The sequence below is a fragment of the Bos indicus x Bos taurus genome, chromosome 10, assembly GCF_003369695.1.
Source record: "Bos indicus x Bos taurus breed Angus x Brahman F1 hybrid chromosome 10, Bos_hybrid_MaternalHap_v2.0, whole genome shotgun sequence".
NCBI classification, from domain to species: Eukaryota; Metazoa; Chordata; class Mammalia; order Artiodactyla; family Bovidae; genus Bos; species Bos indicus x Bos taurus.
The window spans coordinates 34654398-34673134 of record NC_040085.1 but is presented as its reverse complement, the minus strand read 5'-3'; the positions used below and the strand labels follow the sequence as shown (position 1 = coordinate 34673134).

The 18737-nt window shown below is 42.1% G+C and overlaps 1 protein-coding gene across 1 annotated transcript in view; it reads left to right on the top strand.

Annotated features, from left to right (window-relative positions):
* Positions 1 to 1099: 1099 nt before the first annotated feature.
* MDGA2 (MAM domain containing glycosylphosphatidylinositol anchor 2) overlaps positions 1100 to 18737 on the top strand; it is a 914699-nt gene continuing 897061 nt past the window's right edge. Inside the window, exon 1 of the mRNA XM_027553676.1 lies at positions 1100 to 1580. Coding sequence (XP_027409477.1) covers positions 1301 to 1580 — 280 coding nt within the window. The 5' untranslated portion in view covers positions 1100 to 1300. The remainder of the gene's footprint in view (positions 1581 to 18737) is intronic.

Sequence of the window (18737 nt, the reverse complement as noted above, 5' to 3'; positions counted from 1 at the left end):
GACCGAGCCGCGCACCCGACTTTGACGTCGCCCGGCTGCGGCTAGCAGCTCGCGCTCTCAGCACGTAGCGCACAACGTGACCACACACAGCCCTCCTCTCCGGCAGCCTGGCAGCTCAGCAGCCCGCTCTCGGCTTCGCCCTCCTCCTCCGTCTCCTTTCCGCCTCCGCGGCGCGCTCCCCCGCGCACACCCAGGGATTCCGGCCGGCGTCGAACCTTCGGCGCTCCGCCGCCCAGCCCGGACACCTCCGCCGCAGCTGGGGCCCAAGCGGCGGCCACGCAGCCGGGGTCCTCCTCAGGCAGCTGCTCTCGCGTTCACCTCCGGATGCCAGCACTACGTTAGCTCAGGCGGGGAACCCCTTCTGCGGCTCCCTCCTCTAAACTCCCGCCTGTCCCGACCGCCCCCATCCCTCCACCTGGCGGGGGCAGCGCGGAAGCGAAGAGGACGCGCGCGGAGCCGGTGGGCACGCGTAGACGTGTGTGCGATCCGGTCTCTTCTTGGCTTTCTCCCTCTCTTGCAAGTGGCGGTGCCTGGACTGCTTTCGGCTCCCGGAATTGGTGCGGCGGGCCTGAGACCCCCTCTTCGCTGGCGGGGCGCTCAAGGCTATTTTGGAGAACAGTGGCGGCGGTGGCAGCGGCGGCAGCTGAGGCTGGTGCCCGAGAGAGCTCCAGACGCACACTCTGCGCCCTGCCGGTCCCTCTCCTCCTTCTTCCCCCTCCTCCCTTCCCTTTCTCCCCACCCCCGAACCCCTAGTCCCACTCCTCCTCTTCCTCCTCCTTCTCTTCCTCCTCTCCCTGCTCGGCGATGCGAGCCTGTATCGTGTAACAGGATTGGCGTTGCAATGGCAACTGATGGAATGGGGGAAGGCAAGACAGCAGGGCTGGGGGCTCCGGACTGCGGACCGGCGGGCCGCTGCCGCCGCTTGACGCTCCTCCGGGAACCTTCGCGAGTTACTTTGTAAAGGCGAACCCAAGCGAGGAAGCCCCTGCTCGGTGCCCCGAGTCAGAGGCCACTTCCTGCTCCCTGGCTGCCCGCGCCAGGCTCGCACCGCTCGGCACACCCGGCCCCTCGCCCGCACCCGCCGCTGGCCCAGCGCGCCGCCGCCGCCGCCGCTGCGGAGACTCGAGCCGGCTGCCCTGAAGAACCCTTCGCCTCGCGGCTCCGCTTCCCAGCACGCCCCCTGCTCCTCCCCGGAGTCTGCGATTTTCCCAGGCGCCTGGTGTGAGTGAGGCGTGCGTGGAAGTCTGTGTCAGGGTATTGTGTTGTGTGAGTGTGTGTGTCTGTGTGTGTGTGTGCGTGCATGAGTGTGGGGTGTGCGGGGCTCCTGCGCTCCGCTTTCGGCCGCCGCGGGGAAAGGACGGACGCACGGCGCTTCTCTCTTCCGCGAGCGATTCCCAGGCACCTCGTCTCGGCTGAGGCGCTAGCGGAGCGCGCCCGGCTGGCCGCCGGCCTCCAGAAGGTCCCGCTGCGTCCCCCCCGGGCTGGATATGTTCATGTTCACGTGAAGATGGATTTAGTGTACGGTCTCGTGTGGCTGCTGACAGTCCTCCTGGAGGGAATCTCTGGCCAAGGAGTGTACGGTGAGTGGAATCGCGACGCTGTCGTGACCTTGTGATTCTTAGGTAAGATAGGCTGGTGAGCGAAAATGCACGACTCGCGCCGTTCCGGGGCCCCTCCCGGCGTGGCTTTTGATTTACACTTCGTCACGTTATTGGGAGCGATAAGGAGGCAGCGAGCGCGCTGCGGATTGGGCTGCGAGCCGCTCTCCCAGCGCCTCGGTTCGGGTTCAGTGTTGGGTCGAGCCGGCAGCCCCGCACTCATGCGAATGAGTGACTTTGCACTTGATTTATCCCCTCTGGGGACCGGAGCTCTAGCAGTCTTGGGTTTAATGATGATTGGGCTCCTTGCAGGCTTTGGCGTCGATGTCGCCGTTTCCTCCGAAGGGAAGCTTCGAATGTGACCCTAGTGAGCTTCCCATTGCTCTCTGCCCTCCATCCTCCTCCCCCAGCTTTCTCCTTCCCACCTTTTCCTTCTTTGAGGGGAGAGGGGGGAGTGGAATGTCTCCTTGACTTGATTTTCCGGCTCAGGAAGTGGGTTGACAGTCGAGTTACATCCTGCACCAGCCGTTGCCATGAGCACTGACTTGGGAGGGGAAAATAGAAGTCAAGATTCTCGGTGCCAGACGCAATTAAGGAACATGTTTATGTGAATGGATGAGCAAATGCATGAATGAACGGACAGCCAAGTCCGCGCGTCTCGGCTCCGGGGCAGGACGCAAGCTCATTGCAACTGGAACACAATCTCAGTTCTCTGGAAAACCCAGGGCTGGTCGGGCTAGGATCGAGAGAAGGGCAGGCTTGTTAACTCGGATGTTTTTAAGTCCTCAAGAGCAAATCCAGGTTCCTTTGCCTGTCAGCAGTTGGCACCCTTGGCTTTCGAGATTGAAAGATACACACACACACACCCTCAGGCTTTGGCTGAACTGAAAGGTACGTCTTCTCCTGGGACAAGCAGGCGGTGACACAAAGGAAAAATAACTTTTGTATTTTCGAGGTATGGTGGGAAGGTTAGGAGAACAGCCCTTGAGGGGACAGTAGGCCGAGACTCCCCCAAAGCATCTAGGCTATGGCCGACATCCAGAAAAAATGAAATTTGCACATCAACACACCTCCCCGCCCTCAACCCCGACCCCCGGCCTGTGATTTCCATTTCCCTAGGGCCGAGACCCCAGCACCACAGAAGCTGCCCGGGGGTAAAGGGCATGAGTGTCTGTGGAAGCGCGGACCTTAGAAGTGACTTTGGAGTGGGCGCAGATGCCAGGGGACCTTGAGTCCTCGAACTCTGGGAGCCTAGAGTGCGCAGTGGGCAGCTGTTTGCGAACTGAGCCGCGAAATCCGACCGAGCCTTAACTCTCTCCGCTGTGTCTGGTCCAGGGCTAAGCCGTGCTGGGGGTGGAGGGAGAGGGTCTGGAGCGGAGAGCACTGGTCTGTGCTGAGCTTCTGCGGCCACTCCCCTTGCCTGTCTTCCTGCCTCCCTCCTTGGCTCTAGTCAGGAGATCCTCACTCTCTGCCAGCTCTAAGCATCTGATTATCTCCTCTCTCCGCACTCCCTCTTTCCAGAATGAAATTGAGAGCTTTCTTGGTGGTGGTGCTGGTGGTGGTGTTGCATGTAGGAGAGAGTTGCCGAGACTCTCCGGAGATCTTACCCGCTTGGCTGATGGCAGGAGGTGGGGCCTTGACTAGCAGGAATTCATTTAGAGCTCTTTTGACTTTTGCTGGACACTGATGTCTGGCATCTGAGAGTGGCTGGGATTCTAAGGGCGGACCAACGTTGCAGATAAACGATAGAATCTTCTCAGGAAGCTGTTCCCTAGTCTGAGAGAGTCTGAATTCTGCTTATCCAAGTCTTTATTTCTCTCCCATTGGTTCATATTAACCCAAATAAACAGAGGGGTCTTTTTTTTTTGGGGGGGGGGGTGTGTGTGTGTGTGTAGGAGATAATGAGAAGTGAGACAGTTGGGTGGGGGGTAAGGGATGTTTTGGAACTGTCTGGATTAGAGAGGCAGTGTTCCATTTTTCTGTCACTTTTTGCCATTTAGATTATTTGCTCTGGCAAGTTCATTTTGGGTAGTGGCAAAGCATAAGATCTAGGACCTAGAACAATTGCATCAAAATGATCCTGTGCTCAAGCTGATTGACATTAAGGGGGGAAGCATTTCTGCTACTGAGCTGATCTTAGTTATGAAGGTGGTGGTCTTCTTCTTCTTTTTTTACTGTTGGTGTGGTTATTAGTCACTTAGCTAGGAATAGAATTGGCTTTGTGTGAAAATTAGGCAGCATCTCTAGTCGTTATAAATGTCATAGCTATTAGATAGGTGAAAACTATATTTATCTATTATTTTTCAAATCTGTCTTTTGTGTCACAGAAGTTAGATTCTCAAAGTGGGTACCCCTAACCTTTAGCATCAGTGTCCCCTGGGAACTTGTTAGGAATGCAAATTCTCGGACCCCTCCCAGGCTTTCTAAATCAGAAATTCTGAGTGTGGGACCCACATTCTGGGTTTTTCACCTCAGGTGATGATTATAATATAAGCTAAAGTCTGAGAACCACTGATAAAACTGCAAATTCCATTGCTTTGACTTTGTAAACCATGACCTTTCTTAACCTGAAGTAGCTTTATTTTCATTTGTGAAAGCATTTATGGGGAAGAGAAGATTTTCTTTTTATTTAGGCTTAAAACATTGATCAGCTGTAAAATAGACATAGATAATAAGAGTTAAGTGTAAGATTATAAGAAGTGTGTTTTGAACATTTTACATAAGGAGTCTTGAAAATAATTTAATTTAAAAAAGCACGACAATTATAAACAGACACATCAAAGACTCGGTAGGAACTTTGCTAGCATAAAAGTCTATGCCCCTGTATCCCTTTATTTACCTGTATTTGCAGATCTAAAACCATCCATGGTATACACAAAGGATTACTTCTTAATTTTGTCTTCTAGTAGCTAGGATCAAGAGGAAATAAAATTATTTTATAGGTAGTTTAGGCAAAATCATTTCATTGCGGTCTAAAATTAATTACAAGATTTAAAAATACATCACTGTGACTTTTCTTCTTTGAAATAGCTGGTCAGTCCCTCACTCTTCTACTGCTCGCCTGGAAAATTCTGAGCATGAAATTCAGATTTTTTTAAAGTAATTGGGAATATTTGTTTTAATGCATAGTTTATACTGTCTCGAGTTAACTCTAATTGTCTTCCTGTTGTGCTTGATCTGTTTGGTCCTTTGTGAACTACTTAAGTATAAAAGTTTCTGCTATGGAACTAGGAACTTATCGTCATTTATCTGGGAATATTGCTTAGCAGACTTCATTGTAGCTGAGATTTGTGGATATGTGGCATATGGGAAAGGAAGATTATCCTTTGATTTATATCTGCCTGTCTACCATTCACCAATGATTCTGATGTTATTAAAAAGCAATTTTCGAAATGATATTTTTCCCTGTAGATATCTATATTTGTGCAGTCTTCAGAATCAGTTTCCTTAATTATATATTGTCCCATCTTGAATTTAAAAAAGTTATTTGTAGTCAAACCTTTTTAGTAAAATAATCTTGGAATTGTAAAGTTTTATTTTAATATTCTTTTTACTATATTAAACATCACTGAAACTAAAAAGTCATTAAAGAACTGTGAACTGGTACCCATTTTTGACATTGTGAATTTTGTTGCATTAAACCCATTGCATTAAGCTTAGGAAAACTAGTAAACATAGCATTCAGGGTCAAAACGTAAACCCCAGTTAAGTGTATACTAGTGCAATACTTAGAGCAGAGTGATCCAAAGTATTTTCCTAGTTTTTAAAGCTTTCTTTGTAAATTATTCTGTGGATGTTTTACTTGTTTCTTAGAGAACCTGTTGATAATTACATAATTTTGAGAGGCATATCTCTTGTAAACTTCACAATTGTCTTCTTTAAAAAGGAAAAAAAAATACTATATTTTTTACCTGTGACCTATTATAATTTCCAAGGAGGTTAATAAAAAATTATAATTGCTGTTATAATCACTGTTGTTTTTTAGTCACACGCAGTCATGTCTGACTGTTTGCAACCCCATGGACTGTTGCCCATTGGGCTCCTCTGTACATGGGATTTCACAGGCAAGAATACTGGAATGGGTTGCCATTTCCTTCTCCAGGGGATCTTCCTGACCCAGAGATCAAGCCCGTATCTCCACAGATTCTTTACTTAGCCATCAGAGAAGCCTTATAACTGCATTAGTGCAGAACAAATCCCCACTGCAATTGAAAAACCAAGTGAATGTCTTTGAATAGTTTTTAAGGGGAGCCAAATCGACTGATGACTTGGTGTCCTAATATAGTTAATGTACTGCCCATAAATAGCTTGCAGGATGTGCTAGAAACAGTAAATAGAATAAATTTATCAACATGTATATGACAAATTAGCAAGCTGTATGCTCTCAATTCAAGTAATATCAATTATTCTCACAAATTTTAAGAATGACACCTCAGGCAGTAGCTGACAGAAAAGATTGGTGGAATTGAGAACCAAAGGATAAGGTAGAGAAGAAGGATCTGGAAGGCTGTCAGTGGGTTGAATCTAAATGTACAGCTTGACCCAAAGGGATAAAAGTGCTCTGGAAGGTCAGTTGACCATTACATCTGGTCCCAGAATATTGCCATCCTCACGGCAAGATTATCCCAAGGTGCAATGAATTGTGATTTTTAGCCCATTTGAGTTTGGAGAAACCTTGTGATCAGGTACCGCTTTTTGATCAAACACATATTTAGGGTGTCAGTCTATGGGAGGAGGGAGGATGGACTTTACTGAATGTTGTTTAAAAAGTAAATCTGAAGCTCTTTCGTTTACAGTTAGCTTTAACCTTTTCTCTTCCCACTTCTCACTCCACTATCTGTATGTACACCTGAGAACACACACACACACACACACACACACACACACACACACACACAGCACATCCTTAATCATCACCACTTTGGTCACCATCACAAGAAAAAGTAGGCTGTCCTTTGTATCTCCAGATGATTTTTGTCCATTCAAAGTTGTCCTTACTGTTTATGTTACTGAAAATTCACATGCCAGATGAGCAGATTATTTTATACAGTATTAATTACTCATGTCCTGTTTGTCCCCGGGAAGCCTCTAAGTGATTTATTAAGTATTTTAGATTGACCAGGTTGCACATCAAGCCTAAGAAATCATTTTCTAGTGAACAAATCAGTGAGGATGCCAGGGTCCTGACAATTAGGAATCAGAGGTTAAAAATTTAGGGGTGAAGCAATGCTGCTGAATAGATGTCATAAAAGAAATTCAAGGAATGCATTTTTCTTCATCATCTTTGCTTAATTTTATTGCCTCTGGTACCAACTCTTCTTACTGATATTGTAAAATTCTTTTCGTTTTTGTTTTGTAAGGCAAACTACCTTGAACTGATTTTGAGAAATGGGGTATGAGCAAATTCTTCAGGAAAAAATGTGTTCTGTATTCCTAAATGTACTGTTTTAATGTGACTAGGGTAAGACTCATGGGGATGCAGCTAATTGCATTAGCCTATGGGTTCAGTTTATGTCTTAAGATAGTGTTAGGAACCATGATCTTGGGTTGCTTTCCATCTATACAGATAATTCATCATTCATGTTCTCAGGCTTGGTTCTCATGCTTTGGGAAGAGTCTTGGAAGAGATAGGCTCAAGGCTTGCAATCAACAAAATCTAAGGCAAAGAGCCAGTTATACCCTCCTAGTCCTGGAACTGAGCTCTTGGCAGCTGCAGTGAACCAAAGGAATGTGCTATCAGCTCCCAGTTGAATTGGGGAAGATCTTACTTTCCTTTTTGGCTTTTTGGAAGGACAAGCAAAGTATTATACTGAATGCATTTCAAGTATGAATAGGGTGAACGTTTTTAGCTTCACTGTAATTGCCGTTAACTGAATAGTCCCTCAAAATGAAATTTCATTTCTTTGCTTCAGTGACTGTCAATGTAAATATATTACTTAGAGCAGACTGAATAAATGATTTCATTCATACAGCACTGTATCCTATTTTTATTTTCAAATCCAATTAATAAACTTTTGGTTCTGTAAAACCATAAAGTTGCAAGTAAGAAGAGACTTTATGATGGCATTAAATCATCTCACTAATTTATGACACAATAGCTTTGTATTATGCTACTCAGACAGTGGTCCTATGTTCTTTGTGACTTTTCTTTACAGAAAGAAATTTCACAACTCTTTTTCCACAGTCCAGACTTATTCCCTGGAATGATCCTTTTTGCCATCTTGCTAAAATTCCTCATCTTCTTAATTGGGGTACGCACTTAGTAATTTCCCATTTTATGCCAGTACAATTCCATTTTTGTTCTTAACTATACCACCTTGAACTGATCCCAGTTAAGCTTTTTTATATTGGTTTTCTTACTACTCTTCCAAGATACTATTTCCAAGATACCATTTCTAATCTTTGTTTTAAAACATTTTATTTTCTTCCCTGTTGATGTAATTGATTAATTCAGGAAGAAAGATGATTTCCATTTCATAATCCAGATCATACATTCCCAGGAGTTCACAGAAAATCACAGAAAAGGATTTCAAATATTAGGAACATTTTTTTTTTCTTTGGCTGTTACACATTTACCGTAAATTTATCAGTTAAAGACATATTATGGTAGGAGTAAAGGTATTGGAAATGATGATGTAACTTACTCTTTCTTTTAGTAAGTTACCACTACGACTTTGCATAACGATAGGAGACATCAGTTTCTTACTGTTCCCCGACAAAACTGTACCAAGGACTATTATGTGGTTAGCAGATGGGGTCAGATATGTGACATGCTACCATATCTGCAAGCAGCATATTTCTTGTCCTGTTTTGTTGTAATGAGAGTGGGAGGGATAAAAAAATAATGGAGTTACTCTGTGGAAAGGGAAATACATATATATATCTGAGAGAGGAAGGGTTGGTTCATAGCTAGGCCTCCCACAGTACTAAAGGACAGTATAAAGGGCACTGACATCTCAAAGAGGTGAGCAGGAAATCAGATGCTGGCCTGAAAACAGTATCGGAAAAGTGTATCTGCCCTTTAAGTGGCAGCAAAAACAGCAAAAAAAAAAATTTTTTTAACTAAATAGAACTTTATTCATGCATGTCAAACAGAGGAAGAAAAAAATGGCTACCATTTGACATAAAGGGGTCTTTAGGGCGATTTTTCTGTTCTCCTGAATGGGAAAAATGGAGAATTCTTAAATAGGGCCTATAGTCCCAGTGGACCAGAGTATGCTACCTGCTAATTGATTGCACATAAGGAGAGATAGTGGAGAAGGAAATGGCACCCCACTCCAGTACTCCTGCCTGGAAAATCCCATGGACAGAGGAGCCTGGTGGGCTGCAGTCCAGGGGGTCGCTGGGAGTTGGACACGACTGAGCGACTTCACTTTCACTTTTCACTTTCATGCATTGGAGAAGGAAATGGCAACCCACTCCAGTGTTCTTGCCTGGAGAATCCCAGGGATGGGGGAGCCTGGTGAGCTGCCGTCTATGGGGTCACACAGAGTCGGACACGACTGAAGTGACTTAGCAGCAGCAGCAAGGAGAGATAGACAGAGATTAAACACTGGGACATTCTCTCTGTTATTTCTGCGGAGCTGTGAATTGAATCCAGGCCAAACCTCAGGTCCACTTATTACCGAAGAGTTGGAGGCCCCCATGAACTCCGAGTTTGCAAGTTAATTGAGAAGATAAAGCCAAGTGGAAAAACAATCAAGACTGAGAAATACACAAACATTTGTGCCAGGATAGGAGAAAGCACTGATAGCTTTTCAAGGAAACTTGAAAAAACTGGTACGTCATAATTTGAATCTTTCAAGTAGGTTGGTGGTACATAGGTAAAAAGGAAGGAAAGGGCAATGCTACAACATGGATTCCAGCTATAGGAACAGGGGGCAGAGAGAAAAATAACCCTGCAACTTGTTGTTGTTGCTCAGTAGTTAAATCGCTTCTGACTCTTTGTGACTGCATAGACTGTATGTGGGGCTTTCCTCCTGGCATGCCAGGCTCCTCTGTTCTCCACTGTCTCTCGGAGTTTGCTCAAATTCATGTCTGTTGCACTGGTATTGCTACCTAATCATCTCATCCTCTACCGCCTTCTTCTCCTTTTGCCTTCAATCTTTCCCAGCTTCAGGGTCTTTTCCAATGAGTCAGGTCTTTTCCAATGAGTTGGCTTTTTGCATCAGGTGGCCAAAGTATTGGAGCTTCAGCTTCAGCATCAGTCCTTCCGATGAATATTCACGGTTGATTTCCTTTAGGATTGACTGAATTAATCTCCTTGCAGTCCAGGGGACTCTCAAGAGTCTTTTCCAGCACTTGTCTAGTATTAAGCCTAAGCAGTTTCTCCAAAGTTTACTCCAACTAGAAAAATGTGTCCATCCTTTAACCTTTGGTAACTCTCCCTTCCCAAAGCTTGTAAATCTGTGAAATAAATTTTACTGGATAATACCCTGAAACTTGTTCAGGTATTTGTGTCCACCAGATTCCTAGATTTGTGTCTGTTCAATGTGAAGCCACCTAACCTGCTCATCAGAAGATAAGACAGTTATCTCTTAAGTTCCTGTAGGATACTGAGCCCTCCCCAATTCGAGGCAGTCTTGGGAAGCTTTGAACTTACATAGGGGATCCTTTTGGAGTTAAAGTCAAAGACTTACCAAAGCTTTTTTAGACTGTCTACTAAGAAGTAGTGAACTGTGAGTCCGAAATGACTTAAAACATCATGTTCTTTACAAATGTACAGCCACTGAGATGAATTCATTGCCCTTAAGAAAAGAGAGATATGTGCTTTTATTATTATTATTTTTAAAAATTCTCATTCAGAGAAGGATGATGTGGTTGAAAACTCTTGGTGAACTTGGGCTTTCTTTTCATTCACCTGCTGCTCTACTGCATGACCACAGGCAAAAAAAATTTTTTTTCTTAATCTTTCTACCCCTCAGTTTCTGTATCTAATAAACTTTTAGGAAAGTGGACTGTTACATAAGAAAAAATGTAAATGACAGCAAAAATAAAGTATGGTTGCATTTTATATCTGGAGGAGAGGGAGAGTACATAGCGACTGTCCTCTGTCTTAGAAAAGCACACTCAGGGGTGCAACAATTGGACTCTAGTAGGAGTGCCATTTGGTTCTCAGAACAGAGTAAGGGGGCAGGAAGTAATAGAGAGCAAGAAATTATAATCTGGAAAAAATTCTCATTTGTCAAACAGAAAGTAAATCAGATGGTATATTTTAAATAGTACATGTAATATTCATATGTGCACAAGAATGCCATTTGATACTCTATCTTGTATACCTCTGTGTTTGGTGTTGCTCCTTTGGCTGTTATCCTCTGAATTCACATAACCTTGGAGTTTGTCCTTTTGCTCTTTAATGGTGGGGGTGGGGGTCAGGGTGGAGAGCTGGTATCCCTCCTCATTTATGAGCTCCAGAGACTATTAATGTCACCCCGACCTTATCATAATGAGTATATTTATATGTGTTCAAATATGTGTATAAATATCCCTTTTGTATCAAAGAGCAAGAATAGTCTCAATATCATGCCATTTTGAGGCTAAATGAAAAATAGCACTATAAAAATGATACATCCAAATGGGAAAAATAGGGATTTATTTGTAAGCATACAAGTAATTGATAATTTAAAAATAAAACCAGATAAAGTGAGAATAAATCATTAAATGAAACTATCACAGATTTATTGTATATTTGCACAGTTGCACTCATCTCACAGGCTAGCAAAGTAATGCTCAAAATTCTCCAAGCCAGGCTTCAACAGTACGTGAACCGTGAACTTCCAGATGTTCAAGCTGGGTTTAGAAAAGGCAGAAGAACCAAAGAACAAATTGCCAATATCTGTTGGATCATCAAAAAAGCCAGAGAGTTCCAGAAAAATATCTACTTCTGCTTTATTGACTATTCCAAAACCTTTGACTGTGTGGATAACAACAAACTGTGGAAAATTGTTCAAGAGATGGAAATACCAGACCACCTGACCTGCCTCCTGAGAAATCTGTATGCAGGTCAAGAAGCAACAGTTAGAACTGGACATAGAACAACAAACTGGTTTCAAATCGGAAAAGGAGCATGTCAAGGCTGTATGTTGTCACCCTGTTTAATTAACTTATATGCAGAGTACATCAAAAAACTGCTGAACTGGATGAAGCACATGCTGGAATCGAGATTGCCAGGAGAAATATTAATAACCTCAGATATGCCGATGACACCCTTATGACAAAAAGCGAAGAACTAAAGAGCCACTTGATGAAGGTGAAAGGGGAGAGTGAAAATGTTCGCTTAAAACTCAACATTCCGAAAACTAAGATCATGGCATCTGGTCCCATCACTTAATGGCAAATAAATGGGGAAACAATGGAAATAGTGACATATTTTATTTTGGGGGGCTCCAAAAGCACTGCAGATGGTGACTGCAGCCATGAAATTAAAAGACACTTTCTCCTTGGAAGAAAAGCTATGACCAACCTATGCAGAATATTAAAAAGCAGAGATATTATTTTGCTAACAAAGGTCCATCTAGTCAAAGCTTTTGTTTTTCCAGTAGTCATGTATGGAGGTGAAAGTTGGACTATAAAGAAAGCTGAGTGCTGAAGAATTGATGCTTTTGAACTGTGGTGTTGGAGAAGACTCTTGAGAGTCCCTTGGACTGCAAGGAGATCAAACCAGTCCATCCTAAAGGAAATCAGTCCTGAATATTCATTGGAAGGACTGATGCTGAAGCTGAAACTCCAATACTTTGGATACCTGATGCGAAGAACTAACTCATTTGAAAAGACCCTGATGCTGGGAATGATTGAAAGTGCGAGGAGAAGGGGATGAGAGAGGATGAGATGGTTGGATGGCATCATTGACTCAATAAACATGCATTTGAGTAAGCTGTGGGAGTTGGTGATAGATAGGAAGGCCTGGCGTGCTGCAGTCCATGGGGTTGCAAAGAGTTGGACATGACTGAGCAACTGAACTGACCCAAAAGTGAGTGACTAAAATTGCTGTTTCCCATCAAGTCACATAGTTATTAAAAAAGAAAAAAGTATCTGTAGAATTAAATGATAAGCCTGGGACCTTATACACTATTAAAAAATGCATTTTTATATAGAATGGATTTAAGTTATCCTTGGTAAACACTATTTTCTACTTTTCAAGGGTGAAAGATAATTCAACTCGGTAATACCCATTCACATAATTAAGTGCATTGGAGAAATTCTTCAGACTAGTTTTCTAAGTGTCAGATTATTAGCTCTGTAATGGCTGGGAATGTTGGTAAGGTACTGTAACCAAACCAAAAGGTCATCTTTACTTAAGACTTTAAACAGACAACAAAATTATTAGTTGAAAGTAATTTTGCCCATTATATGGAACGAACAATACGAGCTTTGCTAGGCATGTCACTTAAGCATATACACACAGGTAGACTCTGTGACACACACAGGTTTAGTAGATGTATAGTTCTGTAGTTGTCAGTCTTATCTTGGTATATATCAGAATTAGTGATGTTATTATAAAGAAGTTGTATAGTTATGGTTTTTATCCTGGTTCTGAACTTGTTTCTTCTTTTTCATGGCTTATTCTTCACCATTGCTGTGATTCTTCTCTTATTCTTGTCAGTTCAGTTCAGTTCAGTCACTCAGTTGTGTTCAACTCTTTGTGACCCCATGAATCGCAGCACGCCAGGCCTCCCTGTCCATCACCAACTCCCTGAGTTCACTCAAACCCATGTCCATCGAGTCGGTGATGCCATCCAACCATCTCATCCTCTGGCGTCCCCTTCTCTTCCTGCCCTCAATCTTTCCCAGCATCAGGGTCTTTTCAAATGAGTTAGCTCTTCTCATCAGGTGGCCAAAGTATTGGAGTTTCAGCTTCAGCATCAGTCCTTCCAGTGAACACCCAGGGCTGATCTCCTTTAGGATGGACTGGTTGGATCTCCTTGCAGTCCAAGGGACTCTCAAGAGTCTTCTCCAACACCACTTATATTCTTGTATTCACTTATATTTTTATTTATTTCATGTTTCACACTGGACTATATTACCTGTGCCTTTTTTTTTTTTAGTTCAGAGCTGCTGTATTAATATTAAAGTTCTCTGTTTTAGTCCATAATTAATCAAACCTCAATTTGGGGCTAATTTTGTTCTTAGTCGTATGTAGATTTGTATAATTTCCTAAGGAGGCACAGCTCTATTCCATTTTGACCATTCCCTGCTATATTGCAATGATATAATGACAGAATCACTGTAAAGTTTGGGATTTAGAAACTTACCCCTTTTTACCCAAGAGAAGAATAACTCCCAGTGGGCTGCAGGCTTTTCACTCAGAGGCTATTTATCCTCTGATGATTTCCTGTGTCGCACCAACAAGCATCCCTCCAGTCACAGCAGCTGGATTCAAAATGGCCTTCTTCCTGCTCCTGTGATTTCATGATTTACTGTTGAACTCAATTATAATGATGTGATTTTGCTTGATATTTCAAAAAGCATTTAAGTTTTTAATTTTCCGTCATCATTGAAAACTCACTGGTTATTATCTTAACTTTCTAAGCTTACTTATGCAAAGAAGTAAATACTTTGAAACCTTTACATTTAATCACCTCTCCAGCTTCAGAGAAAGTGTAAAGAAGATATTCATCTTTCTACCTACACACAAACAACACCTATATTTGTTTGTAGAGTATATATGTATATACTGTAGACTATGTACTCATATACGCTAACTCTCTATGTGAGTGTGGGAGTGTATGTGTCTCTGTTTTCTGAGTGTGTCTTATGGAGCAGTGACTAAACTTTAGGCTGAGCTTGAGGGACTGGATGTCTTTCTTGCTTCCCTTCCAAAGCTGACTCTGATTTAGTGTTGAGTGCAGGATCTCTTCTAACATTCATTTTGTTTTTAAATATCTTTTGTGATAATTCCTGTTTGTACTATTTCCAATTTGCCACATTACCTCCAGAAACTCCCATTACTTTTTTTCTTCTGTATTTTTGCAATTGACAGAAAAGAAATGTTTCTTAGCTGTATAAGAGCAATACATGTGAAGTTTATTTAACCGGCAGTATAGTGATGTATAAACTTGAAGTCCAGTCACTTGCATACCCAGAAGACCATCCCTCCTGCTTTGGTAGCCAGGTCTTTATACTGGTCTTTCCTCTTTTCCAAAATGGGATTTTAGAGCAACAGACAGATCTGTCTTCAAGTGTGGATTCTAAAATATATTTTCAAACCAAGTTTAATTTACTTGGATTATCTATCTTCTTTTTCCATCTATCATTGAAAAATAATCAAATATTGGATATCATAATTTTTTCATAGAATAACTGCATTTTACAAGTGCCTCCTATATGCCACACCTTCTACTAGGAGTTTTATATATATTATGCCATACTCTATAATCTTTGAATGAGGTAGATGAGAAATCTGAAACTGATAAAGTTTTAACTAACTACCATATAGTTACTAGTGGCTCAATTTGAAATCAAATATGAAGTGGATATCAAAATAAATATTTGTATATATCCTTATATGTATTATCAAATTATATTCACATATGTGTGTGTAGACCTACTATGACAGAATCATACAAGTTACCTGAATCATCTTGTGCCATTTATGAGACATTTCAAACACTCTATATTTGAAATGCAGATTGGGTATAAATTCTAGCTTTTTGGCCAAGAAATATATATATAGGTAGCTCATGTCAGCACTTCACATCACAATTTTCTTACTTGGAAAAGGAAGATATGATTTATAATTTCATTTTTTTTTTAGAATCAAAATGCCCATACTGAGGGCTCTCTCTACTATAATTTATTTTTGGAGTGGTAGGATATTTTAAGCACATTCATAATTAGTGACCTGTAAAAATGAAGACATGGCTCTACTAGATATTCTGCAGAAGTAGTTATATTCGTCCATGTAAAATAGGAAGCGTAATGCTTATAAAAAAAACAACCACTGTCAAGTGTAGTACTTACTTACTTACTTCCCCCCAGGCTGATTAACAGTCACTGGCCTTGGTAAGATTGAGAGTTAAATGTGATATTTGGCCTGATTTTTGCCTTGAATTCCCTCCGGGTATTGCTTGGGCATTTTTTTGCAAAGTTAATTGAACAGACTATATCAACGGGTTTCTTTTCTTGAAAATCTTGTTGTGCTCCAGAGGACAGTTGATTGCAAGCTCTGCCCTTCTCTTAGCTGCCAGGGAGTTCCTCAAACCTCAAAGCTTACAAATTAGTGCAGTTTAGTGATTTGTTTTAGGCTTTTAGCTACAGCATTTGCTACTATAAAAGTGATTTTTTTTCTATGCTTTTTGAATGTGGTTATTGTGTCATATAGTATAACCCTGTACCATTCTGGCTATTGTGTGATTGATACAGAAACTGCTTCGATAGGAAACCATTTTAAGAGAGAACAGGAAAGGTATTATATTCAGCTGTAGTGCCATGCATTTCTAAACAGCTGATGTTTTCTTTAACTGATCACCACCCCCCAAATTTTCAGAGGCAGTTGAGGCTTTAGAACTTTAACTCTTAATTCGGTCTGGTTGCCAGAGAAGTGCCCTGAAATTCATTATGCACTCGCTGTTCACAATTGGGAATTCATTAATTTTTAGTATAACTGTGTTATGATTGTTGCGTTTTAAAGTCAGACCTCTTTATTTGAAGAATATGGAGAAACATCGGTTTTGTGAATTTTTATCTGAACAGTGCTTCTTCATATTTGAGCCAGATACTTGAAACTAGTGGTCTGTGACTGTCTGCACACTGGATAATGTTGTTAAATGGAGTGTGCCATCATTTCTTTTGAAATTTAAAAATCTCAAATTAAATCACAAACTTTTGTAAAGGAATATAGTGAAAGATGAATGAAATCATTGTTCAAAAGAGTTTAATCATAGATTGTATGTTTTTACTGCTTCACATATTTAATGCTGTATTTCAGAGTACTTACAAAAAATAGTACTCCCTGTTTTTGCATCTTTCTTTTCTTCTTATTTTTCTGTCTTATGATACTTTGGAGGCAATGGTCTGTTTTGGATGAAGTTGCACAGTGTCTTAATGATTTGGTATAAAATTATATACCTAAAGATTTAAGTTTGTCTGTATGTTATGGTTTATAATTTAATTGAATATTATATATATTAAGGGCTTCTCTGGTGGCTCAGATGGTAAAGAATCTGCCTGCAGTGCTGGAGACCTGGGTTTGATCCCTGGGTTGAGAAGATCCCTGGAGAAGGGAAAGGCTACCCACTCCAGTATTCTTGCCTGGGGAATTACATGGACAGAGGAGCCTCTGTGGGCATCTGTATGTTATGGCTTATCATTTAGTTGAATATTATATGTATTAACAATATTAATTCAGTTGAATGTCTAAAAAAGCTGGAATAGATATTCTTAGAACAAAGGACGAAATAGCTTATAAACTTGAAAATCGTATTTAAATATCTTTAGTTGTGTCAGAAAGTAAAGTCTATATATTTTTAAATATTATTTTTAAATTGCTTAAGAATTTTTTCTGGTGGCTTAACTATCGACTGTTTGTCATTCATTGTACATAACTGTCATCCTCCCAACAATTATTGTGATATCCCAGAGGTTTTATCATTATTAATGAAAACTCAGCATTTGTACAAATGGGAAGTGTTTGATAAAGCAAAAGATGAAAAGTGGTAAAGCAAACTTCCAACATAGTATTGTGTGTTGCTCTAGGGGGATTGGATTTGAAGTTGCAAGTGGAGGAACAACAGGTGAGTTAGTCTGATCATGATATTGGCCCCCAAACAGGGAGAATCAGCTGGAATCACTTGATCACTATTACAAGGAGATGGGCCTACGTCATGGGAATTTGGAGAAGGCAGTAGCAACCCACTCCAGTACTCTTGCCTGGAAAATCCCATGGATGGAGGAGCCTGGTAGGCTGCAGTCCATGGGGTCACTAAGAGTTGGACACGACTGAGCGACTTCACTTTTCACTTCCATGCATTGGAGAAGGAAATGGCAACCCACTCCAGTGTTCTTGCCTGGTGAATCCCAGGGATGGCGGAGCCTGGTGGGCTGCCGTCTATGGGGTCGCACAGAGTCAGACACGACTGAAGCGACTTAGCAGCAGCAGCAACATGGGAATTAGTAGAATGGATCAAGGTAGGATAAGGTGTCTGCTTGTCGGGGGTTGAGAGGAAGATTAACGTGCAGGTGGTTTCCTGGGGAGTATTAGTTGCATAGTTTTATCTGATCCTGTGCGACCCTGTGGACTGTAGCCCACCAGGCTCCTCTGTCCATGGGATTTTCCAGGCAAGAATACTGGTGTGGGTTGCCATGCCTTCTTCAGAGGATCTTCCTGGGGAGTGCTCTCTTGGAACTACCACTGGAAGAGAGGGAGGGAGCTAGCATTCAGCAGACAGAGAAGCTGAGCTGTGACTCAGTTACAGCAGAGTCTCAACTGAGTGAATGGGATACTGTGAAGTTGGAGTAGACTTCAGAGATGTCCCAGATAGACGAAAACCCCTTTTCACCCCCGCTCCTTTTAACCAATCACTGGGTGTGGACTGCCCCTGGGGAAGACATAACATATCTCAGGATGAGGTGGCTCCCTTGGATTGAAGGTGAATCCTAGGAGGAACTCAACTGTGAAAGCTTAGGAGGTAACACTCTTGGGACCTGGGGGAATGAGTGTCTTCATGCAGAAAGGGTTCTGGACAGTGCATCACACCTTCTATACTTATCCCCTTAGGGAGTTCATATTTGTTTGTTTATGCAAGTTCATCTCATCTTGTACCCAGTCCTCTAGAAGCAGGCCTCTTTTCTCAGTGATACATACAAGAAGAAAGTCTGTGGAATGAATTTCAGTCCCTGCTGCTACCCCTGATCTCAGAACCATCGTCATCCTTGATCTCTGATATTCATTATATCTTATTTTTTAAACCACCTTTTCTAGATCTCCCTTACCCACAGTGAATAACTCTGATAGAGAAGTGACCTCAAAGAGCTTGGGATCCTGGTCACTGTGTCCTTCTCAAGCTACTTCCGCAGCTGTTATATTTGTCAATTTGCTTTCAGAATTAGGAGGGAGCACCGACAGATATTTAAGTGGGTCACTTGGGTTCCTGCTGTCTTCTTCCAACCTCATATTAAATTTAAATTTGCCTTCTCTTAACA